Source organism: Nematocida ausubeli, assembly GCF_000738915.1.
Source record: "Nematocida ausubeli strain ERTm6 chromosome Unknown supercont2.5, whole genome shotgun sequence".
NCBI lineage: Eukaryota > Fungi > Microsporidia > Nematocida > Nematocida ausubeli.
The window spans coordinates 230,973-243,497 of record NW_026515638.1 but is presented as its reverse complement, the minus strand read 5'-3'; the positions used below and the strand labels follow the sequence as shown (position 1 = coordinate 243,497).

Below are 12,525 nucleotides of genomic sequence, written 5' to 3'. Positions count from 1 at the left end.
TTAGAGGGTCTTAATTGCTGACCAAATAAAGATGCACTGTAATACATGCAGTGCTGTCAAAGTGATCATTTAACAATAAACTCCATGGAATTTATTTGTATCTTTTGATTGTACTGGTTATATATGCATATTTAGTATACTAGACTGCACTCTACATGGAAATTATTTCTGTATTGTAATTCTGGCTATAGACAGTTATTACTGCAAGATAATTATATCATACGATTTGGTCTACAAGAAAAACGAATAAATCTATAACTATATAATGACGTATACTTGCTTATAGATGCATCTCATATAATAAGACATCTATTCATGGTATAACCTTGCACTCAAGAAAATAAATGGTCTATTCTGTTTTTTATTCTTAGAAATGTCAAGGGAAGAAGACGTCTTCAAAGTGCAGCTGCTGACAGAGCATGCAACTTGTCCTAAAATTGCCACAAAATTAAGTGCTGGATATGATTTATACGCACAGAGTGATGGGGTGATTTTGGCAGGTAAACGGAAGAAAATAGATTTAGGCTGTACAGTGGAAATTCCAACTGGATACTACGGGCAAATATGCTCCAGATCAAGTCTTTCCCTAAAAAATGGAATTATGACAATGGGAGGCGTAATTGATGCAGACTACAGAGGGGAACTGTCTGTTCTATTATTTAACTGCAGTGAGACAGACTTTCACTACTCAAAGGGCGATAGAATCGCACAAATGGTGATTATAAAGATATATACAGAGGCACCTATTCTAGTAATGGAAGTAAGTGCTACAAATAGATCAGTCGGTGGATTCGGATCAACAGGAGTTTAACTATATGTCATCCATGAGCATAATTAAAATAGATCTATTCTGCACTTTTTATTCTTCTTTCCAGACAAAGCCAACCTTCTATTTTAACTCCCCATGCACAGACAGAAGCTCACTAAAGAGTCACTTCCACAGGAAATTCTTCACAAGAAATTCTTGACAAGAATGAATTATTCCGAAAAGTGCCTTTTAGTCATGCACTATACAAGGCATACTCATACTCCATTAATATGACACATTCATATATCTCATATAAAGTGGTAATTTATGTGCATTTTCAATGGGAAATAGTCTAACCCGGATATTATCCCTAATTTTCAAGTATTTTAATGAAAGTTAATTTTGAATATTTTAGTAAAAGACAGATGAATACAACCAGTAAAAGACTTAGTGCAACTGTTTCCCTTAGTGCATCTTACCTTGCAGTCCTTCTTGTGGCAATATTCCTAAGCACCTTCGTAATGAACAGGAACACACCAAAGTGCATCCCAGTGGTGCACATTGCAGAACCATCTTATGCCATATTTACACCAAACATAGACATAACAAGCACAATGAACTATAATGTAAAAGAGGCATTTATATATCTGGTGCACCAGATAGAAATAAAGGGCGTTGAGTTAGAGCAAGTCGTATGGAGTACTCTTGCAAAAAAAGAAAAGAACTATGTTCTAATTAAAGAGTGCAAGGCTAAGTCAAATGATGCAAATAAGCCACTTACTAAGGGTAAATTCATTCTGAAGGGATCTTACTTCCCGTATATTGGAGTTATTAAAAGTAAAACATTTGCAGAGTTTCCTTGTAAAGTAAAATAAAGAAATGAAGTTATGCGTTGCAGGATTAGGTGGACTTGGCTCTGCAATTATAACCAGCTTAATTGAGAACAAGGAAATATTCATTAATACAATATATTTACTAGACATGGATAGAGTAGAAAGGTGCAACACAGGAAACCAAATATACGAAGAAAAGGACATTGGAGAGTACAAAGTAACAGCAACAAGAAATAGAATAGAAAGGGAAGGATTTAATGGAGATATATTTCCCGTTGTAATTGACATAAATATACCACAAAATATACCAGAAGATATACTAGAGTGTAATATATACATAGCAGCACTTGATACGTATGAGAGTAGAGTTAACTTTTATTATCATATAGTCCAGGAGGCAAAGGTATCAGATAGGTTATACATTGACACAGGAACAGAAAGATTTAAGGGTCACTGCTTCTTTACTAAAGGGAACCTCTTAAACCCATGCATATACTGCATTAAATGGCTATTTCCTAGCCCAAAAAAGATACTTCCTGTGTGCACTGTGAGAAGTTCTCTTCCTGAGAAAAGTACGCCTGAGTCAAAGACAAGTATCCTGCTGAGTATCCTCTCTAGGGTAAGTGACAGCAGAATATCACAGCAGGATGATTTAACCATGAAAAACCACAAAGTAACCACAGATCTGCATGAAATTCCTTCTATTCTTAATTCTAGTGAGTGCAAGTATGCGAGTACTGCACGGATATACAACAAGGCATATGCTGCTTCAAAAGAAGAAGAAATAAGCCCAGAATATGTCAGAAAAATAGAGGGTGACCTGGGGATAGAACCAAATACACCAATTACCTCGTTCATTCTGGCGAATATTGTCTGCCAAATTATCTATAAGATGCCTCAGGGTAATTTCATACTGTACTCAGGCGATTGCACACCCGTGCTTCATTTGCATCAACTTTCTCCAGATCCGGAGTGTTTTCTGTGCTTTTAATTCTTTCATATTTCCTGCAATTACTTGTGTATATGTACAATATCTCTTCCTCCAAAATATTCACTTCTAGGGGTTCACCTTTTTCTTTCAGCGGTTGCCCTCCTGTGAGTTTTATTGCAATTCTTTCAACTGTTTTTAAAATTATCTCTGGTGAGAAGTACTCCAAGAAGGGATGGGCCAGTGTATCTGTGAGTATAATCCAGGCTAAGTTAATCTGTTCTTGAAGATATCCCTTTTTCTTCAAAGTTGTCCAAAGGATCTCATGCATATCCATGAACAAAAAGTCAAATTGCAGAAGAGAGCAAATAACCACTTCTGTCTGAAGCAAGGCCTGGGCACATGCTTCTTTATACAAGTTCTTCTGAGCATGCTGAAAATAAATAATTCTCGTATTCCCAACAGATATTTTAGTGACAGCTTCATTATCAAACTGGTACCCTGCTATTATATGCATATCTGCAATTATCTTAGAGATCCTTCTGGGACTACCAGAGAGTTTCTCTGATATGTTTAAGAGACCTATTAGAAGGGCCCCTAGACTGTCAAATTTCTGAACTTTCCCTTGCTTGAACAAAGAGCATGCTATCCTGTAGAATATCCCTATGGCAGCAGAGATCATTCCTTGGTGGTACCCACAGAGTTCTCCTTTTTTCTGGAGTTCTACCACGGCAAGCCTAATATCTTTACTTTTCCGTATATTTAACAACTCCTTCCGGATATACATAAAAATAAATCCAGCACTATCTTTATATCCATTAATTATGAATTTACAGTCCACTCAGTCAAATGGTCTCCAATCCAGTCCACTCCAAGACTGCCACATTCTCAGCACATTCCAATACACAGATAAATCCCAATGTAAATACAAAGAGAAAGAATATTCCAAGATTACTAGGAGAATATGAATATCCCCGGGTTCGGGTACTTTGTTAATTAAAATAATTTGAGTCATAATTCAACGAGTACGTACGGTACAATAAGCTATTTAGTGAATTTAAGACAGAAATATAAGTAGCTACTATCTTTATTGAACTGCATTTTATACATGTATATGAATAACAGTGCACAAGGGACAAGCTATATTTTATGTTAGTAGAAGGGTACTTTATATCTGGTAGATAATCCCAGATAAATCTGTATTCTGTTATACCTGGGTCCTGTCTTATTTAGTTCTCACTGGAGACCAAACTGCATGCACCCGGATAACCCGAATTCACTAACCAATCAGCTGCAGTAATAGCTACTGTATGTGGTCTATTCTTAATGGGCATGTGCCATGCTAATGAACACTGCACCAACTGCGTATCCGCACAGAAGGTAGAATATTTTCATGCCTGTCGTTAGTGAGTGCACAATTGGAGGAAGCATCTCCACTAAGACAATAAATGACAGACTCCCAAAGGATATCCCATTGAAAATATCTCGGATAATCCATGAGTTAATCACGTGTGAGATAAGATATGCAGATACCATACCAATTGGTGTAAGGGAAGAGTACACAAATAATAGACCTACAGCCACCTTCTTACTGAACTGAGAAGAGAACAAGGCAATTCCCACTGTAATAGACTCCAGGACCTTATGGACTGCCAGGCCAATGAACAGAGTAGAAGTGCCCTTTTGTCCAGGCGTAAATGCAAATCCTTCAAATATGGAGTGAATAGAGAATATAAAGATAAAAATGAGTGCTTGCTTTACGGTTGTCTTATATTTCAAGCCATCCGTACAGCAGCCCTTTATCTCATGTGCACTCTTCTCTGTCTCTTCAACTTGTCTTTCTGCCAGAATATTATTTAGCTCAGAGGCATGCAAGTGCTCCACATGAGGGTGTCCTTCGTGTCTAACTGTCCCGTGTGAGTGTCCTGCGTGTACATCTACATGGGAATGTGAATGTAAAATCTCACCAGATTCAGCTTTCTCAGGGGTTCTTTCCTTGTTGCAATGTGCGTGCTTTATTACCCTTTGGTCTATAATTATAAGACTGATCAAAGTGAGTCCTGCTATGACAAGACCCGGATTAAATGCTCTGACTTTTTCCTCCCACCCATTACCGTGTGAGTGACTGCACCCGTGTCCATGTGAGTGACTGTGGGTGTGTCCTATGACTGCCCCAATGCCTGGTGCTTCATGATTTACTTCATGCGTGTGACTGCACCCTCCATTCACCAAGTGCGGCATGAAGTCAACGAATAAAATGGCTAGTAATAGACCAGCAGATACTATGCTTGCCTTGTCATAGATATTTTTAAGCCTTTTAGAAGCAAGAAGTACAGAAGGAAGTAAGCTGGGAGCAAATGAGACCCCGAATATTATCAATGCCATGCTGACTGGCCCGAAGTTTTCCATGCGAAATAAAATATTTTCCAATTTATTTAACCACCTACCCCTCGATTGCATGTGCGCCCATAATAACTGATGTGATGAAGGAGAAACCAATGAACATTGAAAGGATCTTTTTGAATGTCTTCCTTCTTGTTAATTTCCCGGAAGAAGTCTCAAATTCATTACCAACCATCTCTACAAATCCAATGTAGAAGAAGCTTCCTGCTGCTATTCCATTAAGGATTAGTGTGAGCATGCTATTGGTGCTATCTGAGGAAAGGAACCTACCCAATAAAGAGCCAATTGAAGTGAGTGATGAATACAGCAGGATTAGACAGAATGCCACATGACTAGGGAGTTTAGACGTAAGAACAGAAGCCCCTAAGACAATTGCCTCCAGCCACTTATGCACAAGTATACTTATAATGTACCATAGTAATTGTGTTCCCTTCTTACTGGAGACACCCAGGCCCTCCATGAAGGAGTGCAGACTAAGGGCTAAAATAAAGACAAGGGCTTCTTGCTTGCTGGCTCCATCTGGGATAGAATCTTGCTCAGTGGCTTCAACCCTCTCTATGTATAGTTTGCTAATCGCAAATAGCAAGAAGAATGATAGTCCTGTGGCAATTATGGGAACAGCACTTTTTGTTTCGTAAATATCTGGGAGTACTTCTATAAGAATAATTCCAATAATAAATCCCCCAGTCAAGCACTTTATATATGTGTATCCTTTCATGTAGGGCATGATTACTTTGTAGGCGTACGAGAAGAGTAATGTAAATACGAATAAAACACCCGCTGAGACTGAAATTAGAGTTGAGTCTTCCATGTTAAAATATTTTGAAACAGAAATTAAATTTGTACGTCTCCATAGAAGACAAAACCAGTTGTTATACGGAGTACAACCAAGAAAGTCAAAACAGTCTGAGTATTCCATAATAAATAGACAGAGAGTGCCTTTGAGAGCATCATATACCCAAGGATATTGCACATTTGGTAATATGTACTGGAAATTGGGTGACTAGCCAGAAAAATAAACGGTTTCACAAGGGAGAATACGGAGAGAACTGTTGTCACATGGAGTATTCTCCTGAAGGGCATAGATCTATGGAGGAATAAAATTGTAATTATAATCTCAGATACTTGTGCAGTAATCGATATGAGTACATCAGGGAGTGAGAAGTAGATCGATCTATCTAATGTATTTATCAGAAGGATTATCATTCTTATTAAAAGTACTCTTTCTAAGTGACTTCCTTGTGAGTTGAATACAAGGTGCATATATGCTTCTGTTTTGAATAAAAATAAGTCACTGTATAAGGTGCACCTGGATATTGCATATTTATCTGCTATATTATTGCAGTTAGGACATAATGCATGTCGTAAATTATTAGTTCCTTCTGATAGTTTTACTATTTGCTGGATTTTATGCCTGCAATTCGTGCATCTTTTTTCGTAAGCGTGTGCCATATATAGGCGAGTTTATAAAAAAACTTTACGTCAAATTTATTCATGAAGAAGACTTACGACAGCAGCAAAAAGATAAGTAGATGTGTGACAGGAGGTGCAATTTTATTATTTGGGTACATGGTGGCAGTGATGCACCTGTGGCGAATGAATGGGATTGTTTATTTTTTCTGGTTGATCATGAAGAAGCCTGTGTATATAATTGATGTAAATTGGGCAGTTTTATTGCTTGTGAATGTTTTCACGTACATGCATTATATGCTTATTAGGTTATGGACTAAAAATAGGATAAATCACATAGGAATATTCTTGTGCCAATTTATCATTGTAAATGGGCTTATTGGGGTCTTGGTGTTTATGAGTGGGCGGGTGCATGGGGAGATGCAGCAAAGTGCAATGGGCCATATTTTCATGCAGTCCATGATAGTTGCATCGATCCTGTACAAAGATATAACACAAATAGATGCAGACTACTTCAGGGATTGTGGCTTAATTAGGCATATTATCTGGCAGATTAGGATCGACCGAGTGGTTGGTCTTGTCTTAGGGTTTGCTGCTGAGGTTTGGTGCCTGGGTCTATTTGGTGTCTCATTCATGCAAGGGATAGGGTGTGCATTTGATGGATTATTAGCATATATCCTTCTGGCTGCAATTATTCATGCTTACGTATACAATATAAACCACTTTACGCGGGATGTAGAAATTCTTTCTGAGAAAAACCGTTATTTCAGCTTGGAGAACTACATTGTGCTCAGGAACTATGAGGAAACCTCAAATGACAAAGGATGCGGCCTGCATAATAGTGAGATTATAATGGGATACATATTAGACCTACTGGAAGAGACAAGCAAGATGGTGGCTGCTGTGACAAAGCAGCAGAGAACCCGTGAGATCGTAATTTCACAGAAATCCACAAAGAAGCTGCCTCAGATTCTGTTATTTGAGGGAAGAAAGAATCTCTCAATTCTGAAGGATGACATATCTGCAAATATCTCGCACAAAATATATTTCTACCTGTACAGCAGGACAATCTACAACAGGGCCCTTGTGAGTGTCAATGGCTCCCGGGAAATTGTCAAGAAATTAGCCCGAGTTATTTGGCGCATGGAAGTAAGCCAGAGAAAGAAACTTCTGGCCGCAATTGATGCTGTGCAAAGTGAAATCAAAGGAATAGTGGCATTTAACACGGAAGAACTCTCAAATGCCCTAAGCATCTGGTCATTCCAGCTTACCACATGAATACCCCAGGAGAACAGCAGTAGTTTTACAATAGAAATGCATCGCAATAGATTCAGTTATATCTGCAAGAGTGCATGGATGCGGGGATAGACTATTTCTAACAGTCAGATGCACCCGGAATAATGTAAAACCAGTAGGGTGACAAGATCTGTCAGAGAGTCTTGTCCGTAATAAAAAGAGAGAGTTTCACAAGAGATATTCCTATAGGAATATTTGTGTATTTGGAGTACACATGCAGGATATTCACTCAAATGAATAAACATAACAGAGTACGCGACCAAATGAAATTTGCTTTAATTTGTGCTTTTATTTTTGTCTTCAAGATATCCAGATATACGCATCTACTGGCCCCTTAATAAAACCAAATATCTTGAGATATTTTGGTGAAATCTCTCATTACTATTCACTTTCCAGAAGATTCTTCGTATATCAGGAGACTACTACTAAGTTATATGGAAATATTAATAGAGATAGAACGTGACAATAGTAAGAAATATCCAACAAAAGACAAAAAAATCACAGTCACCAAAGGCACTTATAGAAATATAAACTATCTACCTTTATATTGGTATCTTCTGGCTAAAATATTGTTCCTATTTGGTTACTTTAGGTATAAGATATTATAGACTAATTTAAACTGGAATTTATTTGAATAATTTAATTTCTTCTGTTAAATATTCCCGTTATTACTGTTATTACTGTTATAGCCTGGTTATATATCCATATTCCACCAGAATATCCACATATATTTATACTGTAAATAACCCGATATAACCCGAATCCTTCTATGCTTACGGATTCAAAGCAGTATTTTCTGCATTAAATCTGAAACTGCTGGATTTTCTTGTGAGTCAATATCGCAGACGTAGTCTAGGTGTCCTAAGTACCTAATGGACATATCTTCTGCAAGCAATTCGCCTCCTTTCTTTGAAAACATTGAAATGCAATTTTGGCAGTTTGGGCACCTAAGAGTTCGCATATTCTCAATGAGACCGAGGACATGCATGCCCCGGGTCTGAAACATTCTTATGGATTCTGCTGCTTCATCAAGTGCCATGTTCTGGGATGTTGTTACAATCAGGATTTCTGCTTCTGGCACACTTTCGCAAATAAAGTCGTGTTCATCGGTTACACCCGGGGGCATGTCTATAATAACATAGTCATACTCTGCAGGGGACACGCTCTCCATGAATAGCTTAAGAAGTGACAGTTTTTTTGGTGCCCTCCATACAACTGCGGATGTACTTGGGATCATGGCTGCAATGCTTAGATAGAAAAGTCTTTCTGTTTTTTGGATGGGTTTGAAGCCTTTTTCCTGCATGATGACTTTCTCTGTTGTATGGTCCATAAGCACTCCTACGCTTGGCCCGCATATGTCAAAATCCAGCAGAATGGTTCTGTGCGTCTTGCTGGCCTGCTTTGCCAGAAGAAAGGCGACTGTTGACTTTCCAACACCGCCCTTTCCGCTTGCGACACAAATTATTTTCATAAAAAAATCGATGCTTTGCAAGATAAACGTGTATCTTTTTTCTTTTTATGGATTTCCTGGAGACTTTTCAAATTATCATCTGAAATCACAAAAATACTTGAGAGGATGGGAAAATAGTTAAAAACTCACATAATTCAGTTTATTATAATTTCAAGCCAGGAAAGGGCTACATTTCAATACCCTTTAGAAGACAGTGCAGGGAAGAAGACGGGGCAGTTCTGGTGGGCGGAAGGTGCATGCAAATTGGGGCATCAACACCTTCAATTTTCTGCTTTTTTATTATGTCTGCATATATTATGTGCATACTTGCAAGGATATTGTGCCTGGGGTCATATTCCTTAAAGTGCAGCGTACTCAGGATATCACACATCCCCAAGAGAAGTCGGTTCTTTCTCTCAATGGACATCATCCGAATGCGCTTCATTTCTTCCAATAACATTCCTTCCATGTCTTTCTTTTCTGTTTTTTCAGAGAATATGCTCACAAGAGCCCGAATGTCTTCTCCGAACTTCCTCAGAAGATGAGAGATGTATTCCTGCAGAAAGTGTCTCTTCATAAAGGGAAGTGAAGAGTCCAAAATAGTAATGGAATCTGTGCCTCTGTAAATATTTGCTACTGGCCGGTCAAGCACCAAATCCAGCTTAAGGAATATCCCGGGTGCATATCCACAGAAGAACAGACTGTTTTTCGAAAGAACTTTAAGAAGCAGTTTGCTGTCAATTATTGCGTGCGAGCCATGCACAAGAATTCCAGTTGGCTGTGCCAGCACCATGGACATTTCCGAAGGAAGAGGATATTCTGTCTTATCAAGTCCTATGGAGATGTCTACAGTCTCCTTCTTTCCACTCTTATTTTTAATTCGAATCCCAATGAGAGAAATAATCGACCGTTTGAAGAAAATATTTGAGGCCTGCAGGATACTAGAAGCAGTATCCTTTACTTCAAGCCTCTCCAGGACAGTGTTCTGCATGGATACACGCATTATATTCTCCATTGTGTCAATGTGAAAGTGCCATTTTTCAGGCATTTCTTCCACTGTGTCCACAAAAACCATGCACACATTTATTCTGAGCTGCTCAATGAAAGACTTCAGAGTTTCGCATCTTTCCTCCTTTTCAACAAATTCATAGTCTTTATCAGTTTTTGTAAGTGCCCATCTCTTTATTATTTTGGCATTTTCCATCTGCACAGGAAATATTCGAAGAGGAAACAGAAGATTTCTTGCATGCTTTGATAGGCTTTTTAATGATAGGGCCGAAAGTCTTTCAAAGACTACTACGACAGTGTCCATAAAAAAATTAGCAAAACATTTTCATAAAAGTACGCACTTGCTTCCCCTTACAGAGAACTTTAATTTAAGCATATTTTCAAAAATAAACCAGAATAAATCTGAGTCAACTGAAAGTGAAGTATAAATATTCCTGTGGTATGGGTATATTAGGTAGTAAAGTATTCTTGTAGACCAGTCCTAGGTTAAATTAATGAATTCAGGTTATTTATGTACTCCATAAATGAAAATATTTCTGAAATTAATTTACTTTTCAGCTAGAATCCTGCTGTAAATATGAATATTATTGCGTATAATCCACTTGATATTTATTTCTTGCAAAGATCCATCCATGGGGAGATTTCTGGCTTGTCTGGTGTGCTAAGACGAAAGTACCAGAAAGTACAGAAGTAGAAGGTAGAATATTCAGTGCAATGTGAATGGATGGATTCACAAAAGAAAGCATATAACCCGAATACACTCCAATATACGATGAATATGCAGATAGAATATGCACTAATTTACTGCTCACTCAGCATGGATTTCCGGTAATTTTCATAAAAATGCACGTGTGTTAGATCTAGAAGATCTTCCCGTGCAGTGCTAAGGATTTCAACAAATGAAGCATAGTCAGAGTGTGACTCATTTGTGATATCTGCAGTCCCATGGGGAAGTACTCTTTCTTTATACGTATTATTCATTACGTTTTTTTCTGCACCAAATACTCCATAGATAATCGCATCTTCATCTTCCTCCACACCAAATGTATCTATTTTATTCAGTTTAAGCAGGTCTGCTATCTTTTGTTTCTGCAGCTGAAGTTCTTCTGGTGTGAAATAGTCGCATTTTGGAATTACAATGAGCGTGTTCACTTTGTTATTCATAAGACGCAGCAAAACAATATCGTAGTCCTTCATGCCTTTGCTGGCTGGGGATGCAAATAGTACCATCAGATGAATCCTTGGGTCCTCCATGAAAGGGTCTCTTTTTATTTTGGTTTCTTCCATTAGAAACCTCTTATAACTATTTTTAACAAGAATTTCTATTGCTTTAATCTTTTCATCTGTATTTTTGTCTGTACCATATCCTCTTGTGTCTATTATTTTTATGCCATTTCCATTCAGGAATATCTGATGCTCTGAGACTTCTCCTTCTGAAACTACATCAGCACCTGCCAGTGTTTTAATGAACTGAGTTTTTCCTGTGTTTGAGGCTCCTGCAAAAAGAACATTTATATTTCTGCTTCTTCTTTGGTACTTCATCCTGTGTGTTTATGCATGTATTTGTCTCCAGTCTATTTATTTCTGTCGTTTCACTTTGTTTTGCATCCTATGCAATTATTCCATCTGGAATATACTAAATATACTGTCTCTGAGGGTATAACTTGATATTTTTAGTTATTCCAGAGTGCACATATACTACCATGCGTACATCCTGTTATAATTATATCTTTCATATACCTTCATATTCTTAAATTTTTGCATCACTTTGTTCTATTCACTAAATATCTTCATGGTAAAATATATTTCAGATTCACCGGAAAATACTCAGATATACCACATAAGCACCTTCATATAAATATACCCTTTCAAAAGAATATTTCCACCAGATATTCAGAAATAAAACACTTCAACAAAAAACCCTCTGAAAATTCAAGATAAACAACCAGTACACAACAAGATACTGCAGTAACCGTAATCTAATAATATAATAATAAGAATACCTTTAATAATTTATTCTTATTTTTCCGATATTTCCTGCAATTTCTTCTTGTACTCCTCAATTACCCCAGGAAGACTTTCTTTCCCCCTGGCAGAGACAGTGAAATTTATGTCAATTCCTTCTTGTGTCTCTTCGTCATACGGTATGATGTGATAATGGACATGGTGCACAGACTGATGGTGTCCGTTATTCTGCAGTATATTATACTTCTTTAAGCCCAACTGCAAGACTATCTTTTTGATGAGCACTAGGCCACCCTGCAAGTACGCATCTGGCAGAATATCTAGTTGTTCTGCATGATATTTTGGGATTACAAGTAGGTGTCCTGTTGTAATAGGATTAATATCTGCAATTACAATGTGCTCCTGGGTCTCACACAAAATATCCCCAAACTCACCCTGGATTATCCGACAGAATAAACACTTCTCCATAAAAACAAGAAAATCT

General features: G+C 37.7%; 12 protein-coding genes across 12 annotated transcripts; 4 read left to right on the top strand and 8 right to left on the bottom strand.

The window, feature by feature from the left end:
- Positions 1-373: 373 nt before the first annotated feature.
- On the top strand, positions 374-811 carry NESG_02108 (uncharacterized protein; the record flags this gene model as incomplete). Its single annotated transcript, XM_053049720.1, has 1 exon — positions 374-811. The coding sequence occupies one exon, from the start codon at positions 374-376 to the stop codon at positions 809-811; it is 438 nt and encodes a 145-aa protein (XP_052903891.1).
- A 362-nt stretch (positions 812-1,173) lies between these two features.
- Positions 1,174-1,623, top strand: NESG_02107 (uncharacterized protein; the record flags this gene model as incomplete). Its single annotated transcript, XM_053049719.1, has 1 exon — positions 1,174-1,623. One exon carries the CDS (start codon positions 1,174-1,176, stop codon positions 1,621-1,623), a length of 450 nt encoding a protein of 149 aa, XP_052903890.1.
- A 4-nt stretch (positions 1,624-1,627) lies between these two features.
- NESG_02106 (uncharacterized protein) lies at positions 1,628-2,572 on the top strand (the record flags this gene model as incomplete). The annotated part of the gene is made up of 1 exon (XM_053049718.1): positions 1,628-2,572. One exon carries the CDS (start codon positions 1,628-1,630, stop codon positions 2,570-2,572), a length of 945 nt encoding a protein of 314 aa, XP_052903889.1.
- NESG_02105 (uncharacterized protein) lies at positions 2,490-3,296 on the bottom strand (the record flags this gene model as incomplete). Its single annotated transcript, XM_053049717.1, has 1 exon — positions 2,490-3,296. One exon carries the CDS (start codon positions 3,294-3,296, stop codon positions 2,490-2,492), a length of 807 nt encoding a protein of 268 aa, XP_052903888.1.
- Positions 3,297-3,832: 536 nt separating this feature from the next.
- On the bottom strand, positions 3,833-4,918 carry NESG_02104 (uncharacterized protein; the record flags this gene model as incomplete). The annotated part of the gene is made up of 1 exon (XM_053049716.1): positions 3,833-4,918. The coding sequence occupies one exon, from the start codon at positions 4,916-4,918 to the stop codon at positions 3,833-3,835; it is 1,086 nt and encodes a 361-aa protein (XP_052903887.1).
- Positions 4,919-4,952: 34 nt separating this feature from the next.
- NESG_02103 (uncharacterized protein) lies at positions 4,953-5,723 on the bottom strand (the record flags this gene model as incomplete). The annotated part of the gene is made up of 1 exon (XM_053049715.1): positions 4,953-5,723. One exon carries the CDS (start codon positions 5,721-5,723, stop codon positions 4,953-4,955), a length of 771 nt encoding a protein of 256 aa, XP_052903886.1.
- A 23-nt stretch (positions 5,724-5,746) lies between these two features.
- On the bottom strand, positions 5,747-6,364 carry NESG_02102 (uncharacterized protein; the record flags this gene model as incomplete). The annotated part of the gene is made up of 1 exon (XM_053049714.1): positions 5,747-6,364. One exon carries the CDS (start codon positions 6,362-6,364, stop codon positions 5,747-5,749), a length of 618 nt encoding a protein of 205 aa, XP_052903885.1.
- A 42-nt stretch (positions 6,365-6,406) lies between these two features.
- On the top strand, positions 6,407-7,600 carry NESG_02101 (uncharacterized protein; the record flags this gene model as incomplete). The annotated part of the gene is made up of 1 exon (XM_053049713.1): positions 6,407-7,600. The coding sequence occupies one exon, from the start codon at positions 6,407-6,409 to the stop codon at positions 7,598-7,600; it is 1,194 nt and encodes a 397-aa protein (XP_052903884.1).
- Positions 7,601-8,399: 799 nt separating this feature from the next.
- NESG_02100 (uncharacterized protein) lies at positions 8,400-9,089 on the bottom strand (the record flags this gene model as incomplete). The annotated part of the gene is made up of 1 exon (XM_053049712.1): positions 8,400-9,089. One exon carries the CDS (start codon positions 9,087-9,089, stop codon positions 8,400-8,402), a length of 690 nt encoding a protein of 229 aa, XP_052903883.1.
- A 166-nt stretch (positions 9,090-9,255) lies between these two features.
- Positions 9,256-10,380, bottom strand: NESG_02099 (uncharacterized protein; the record flags this gene model as incomplete). The annotated part of the gene is made up of 1 exon (XM_053049711.1): positions 9,256-10,380. One exon carries the CDS (start codon positions 10,378-10,380, stop codon positions 9,256-9,258), a length of 1,125 nt encoding a protein of 374 aa, XP_052903882.1.
- Positions 10,381-10,877: 497 nt separating this feature from the next.
- Positions 10,878-11,618, bottom strand: NESG_02098 (uncharacterized protein; the record flags this gene model as incomplete). Its single annotated transcript, XM_053049710.1, has 1 exon — positions 10,878-11,618. One exon carries the CDS (start codon positions 11,616-11,618, stop codon positions 10,878-10,880), a length of 741 nt encoding a protein of 246 aa, XP_052903881.1.
- Positions 11,619-12,095: 477 nt separating this feature from the next.
- Positions 12,096-12,509, bottom strand: NESG_02097 (uncharacterized protein; the record flags this gene model as incomplete). The annotated part of the gene is made up of 1 exon (XM_053049709.1): positions 12,096-12,509. One exon carries the CDS (start codon positions 12,507-12,509, stop codon positions 12,096-12,098), a length of 414 nt encoding a protein of 137 aa, XP_052903880.1.
- Between the last annotated feature and the right edge of the window lie 16 nt (positions 12,510-12,525).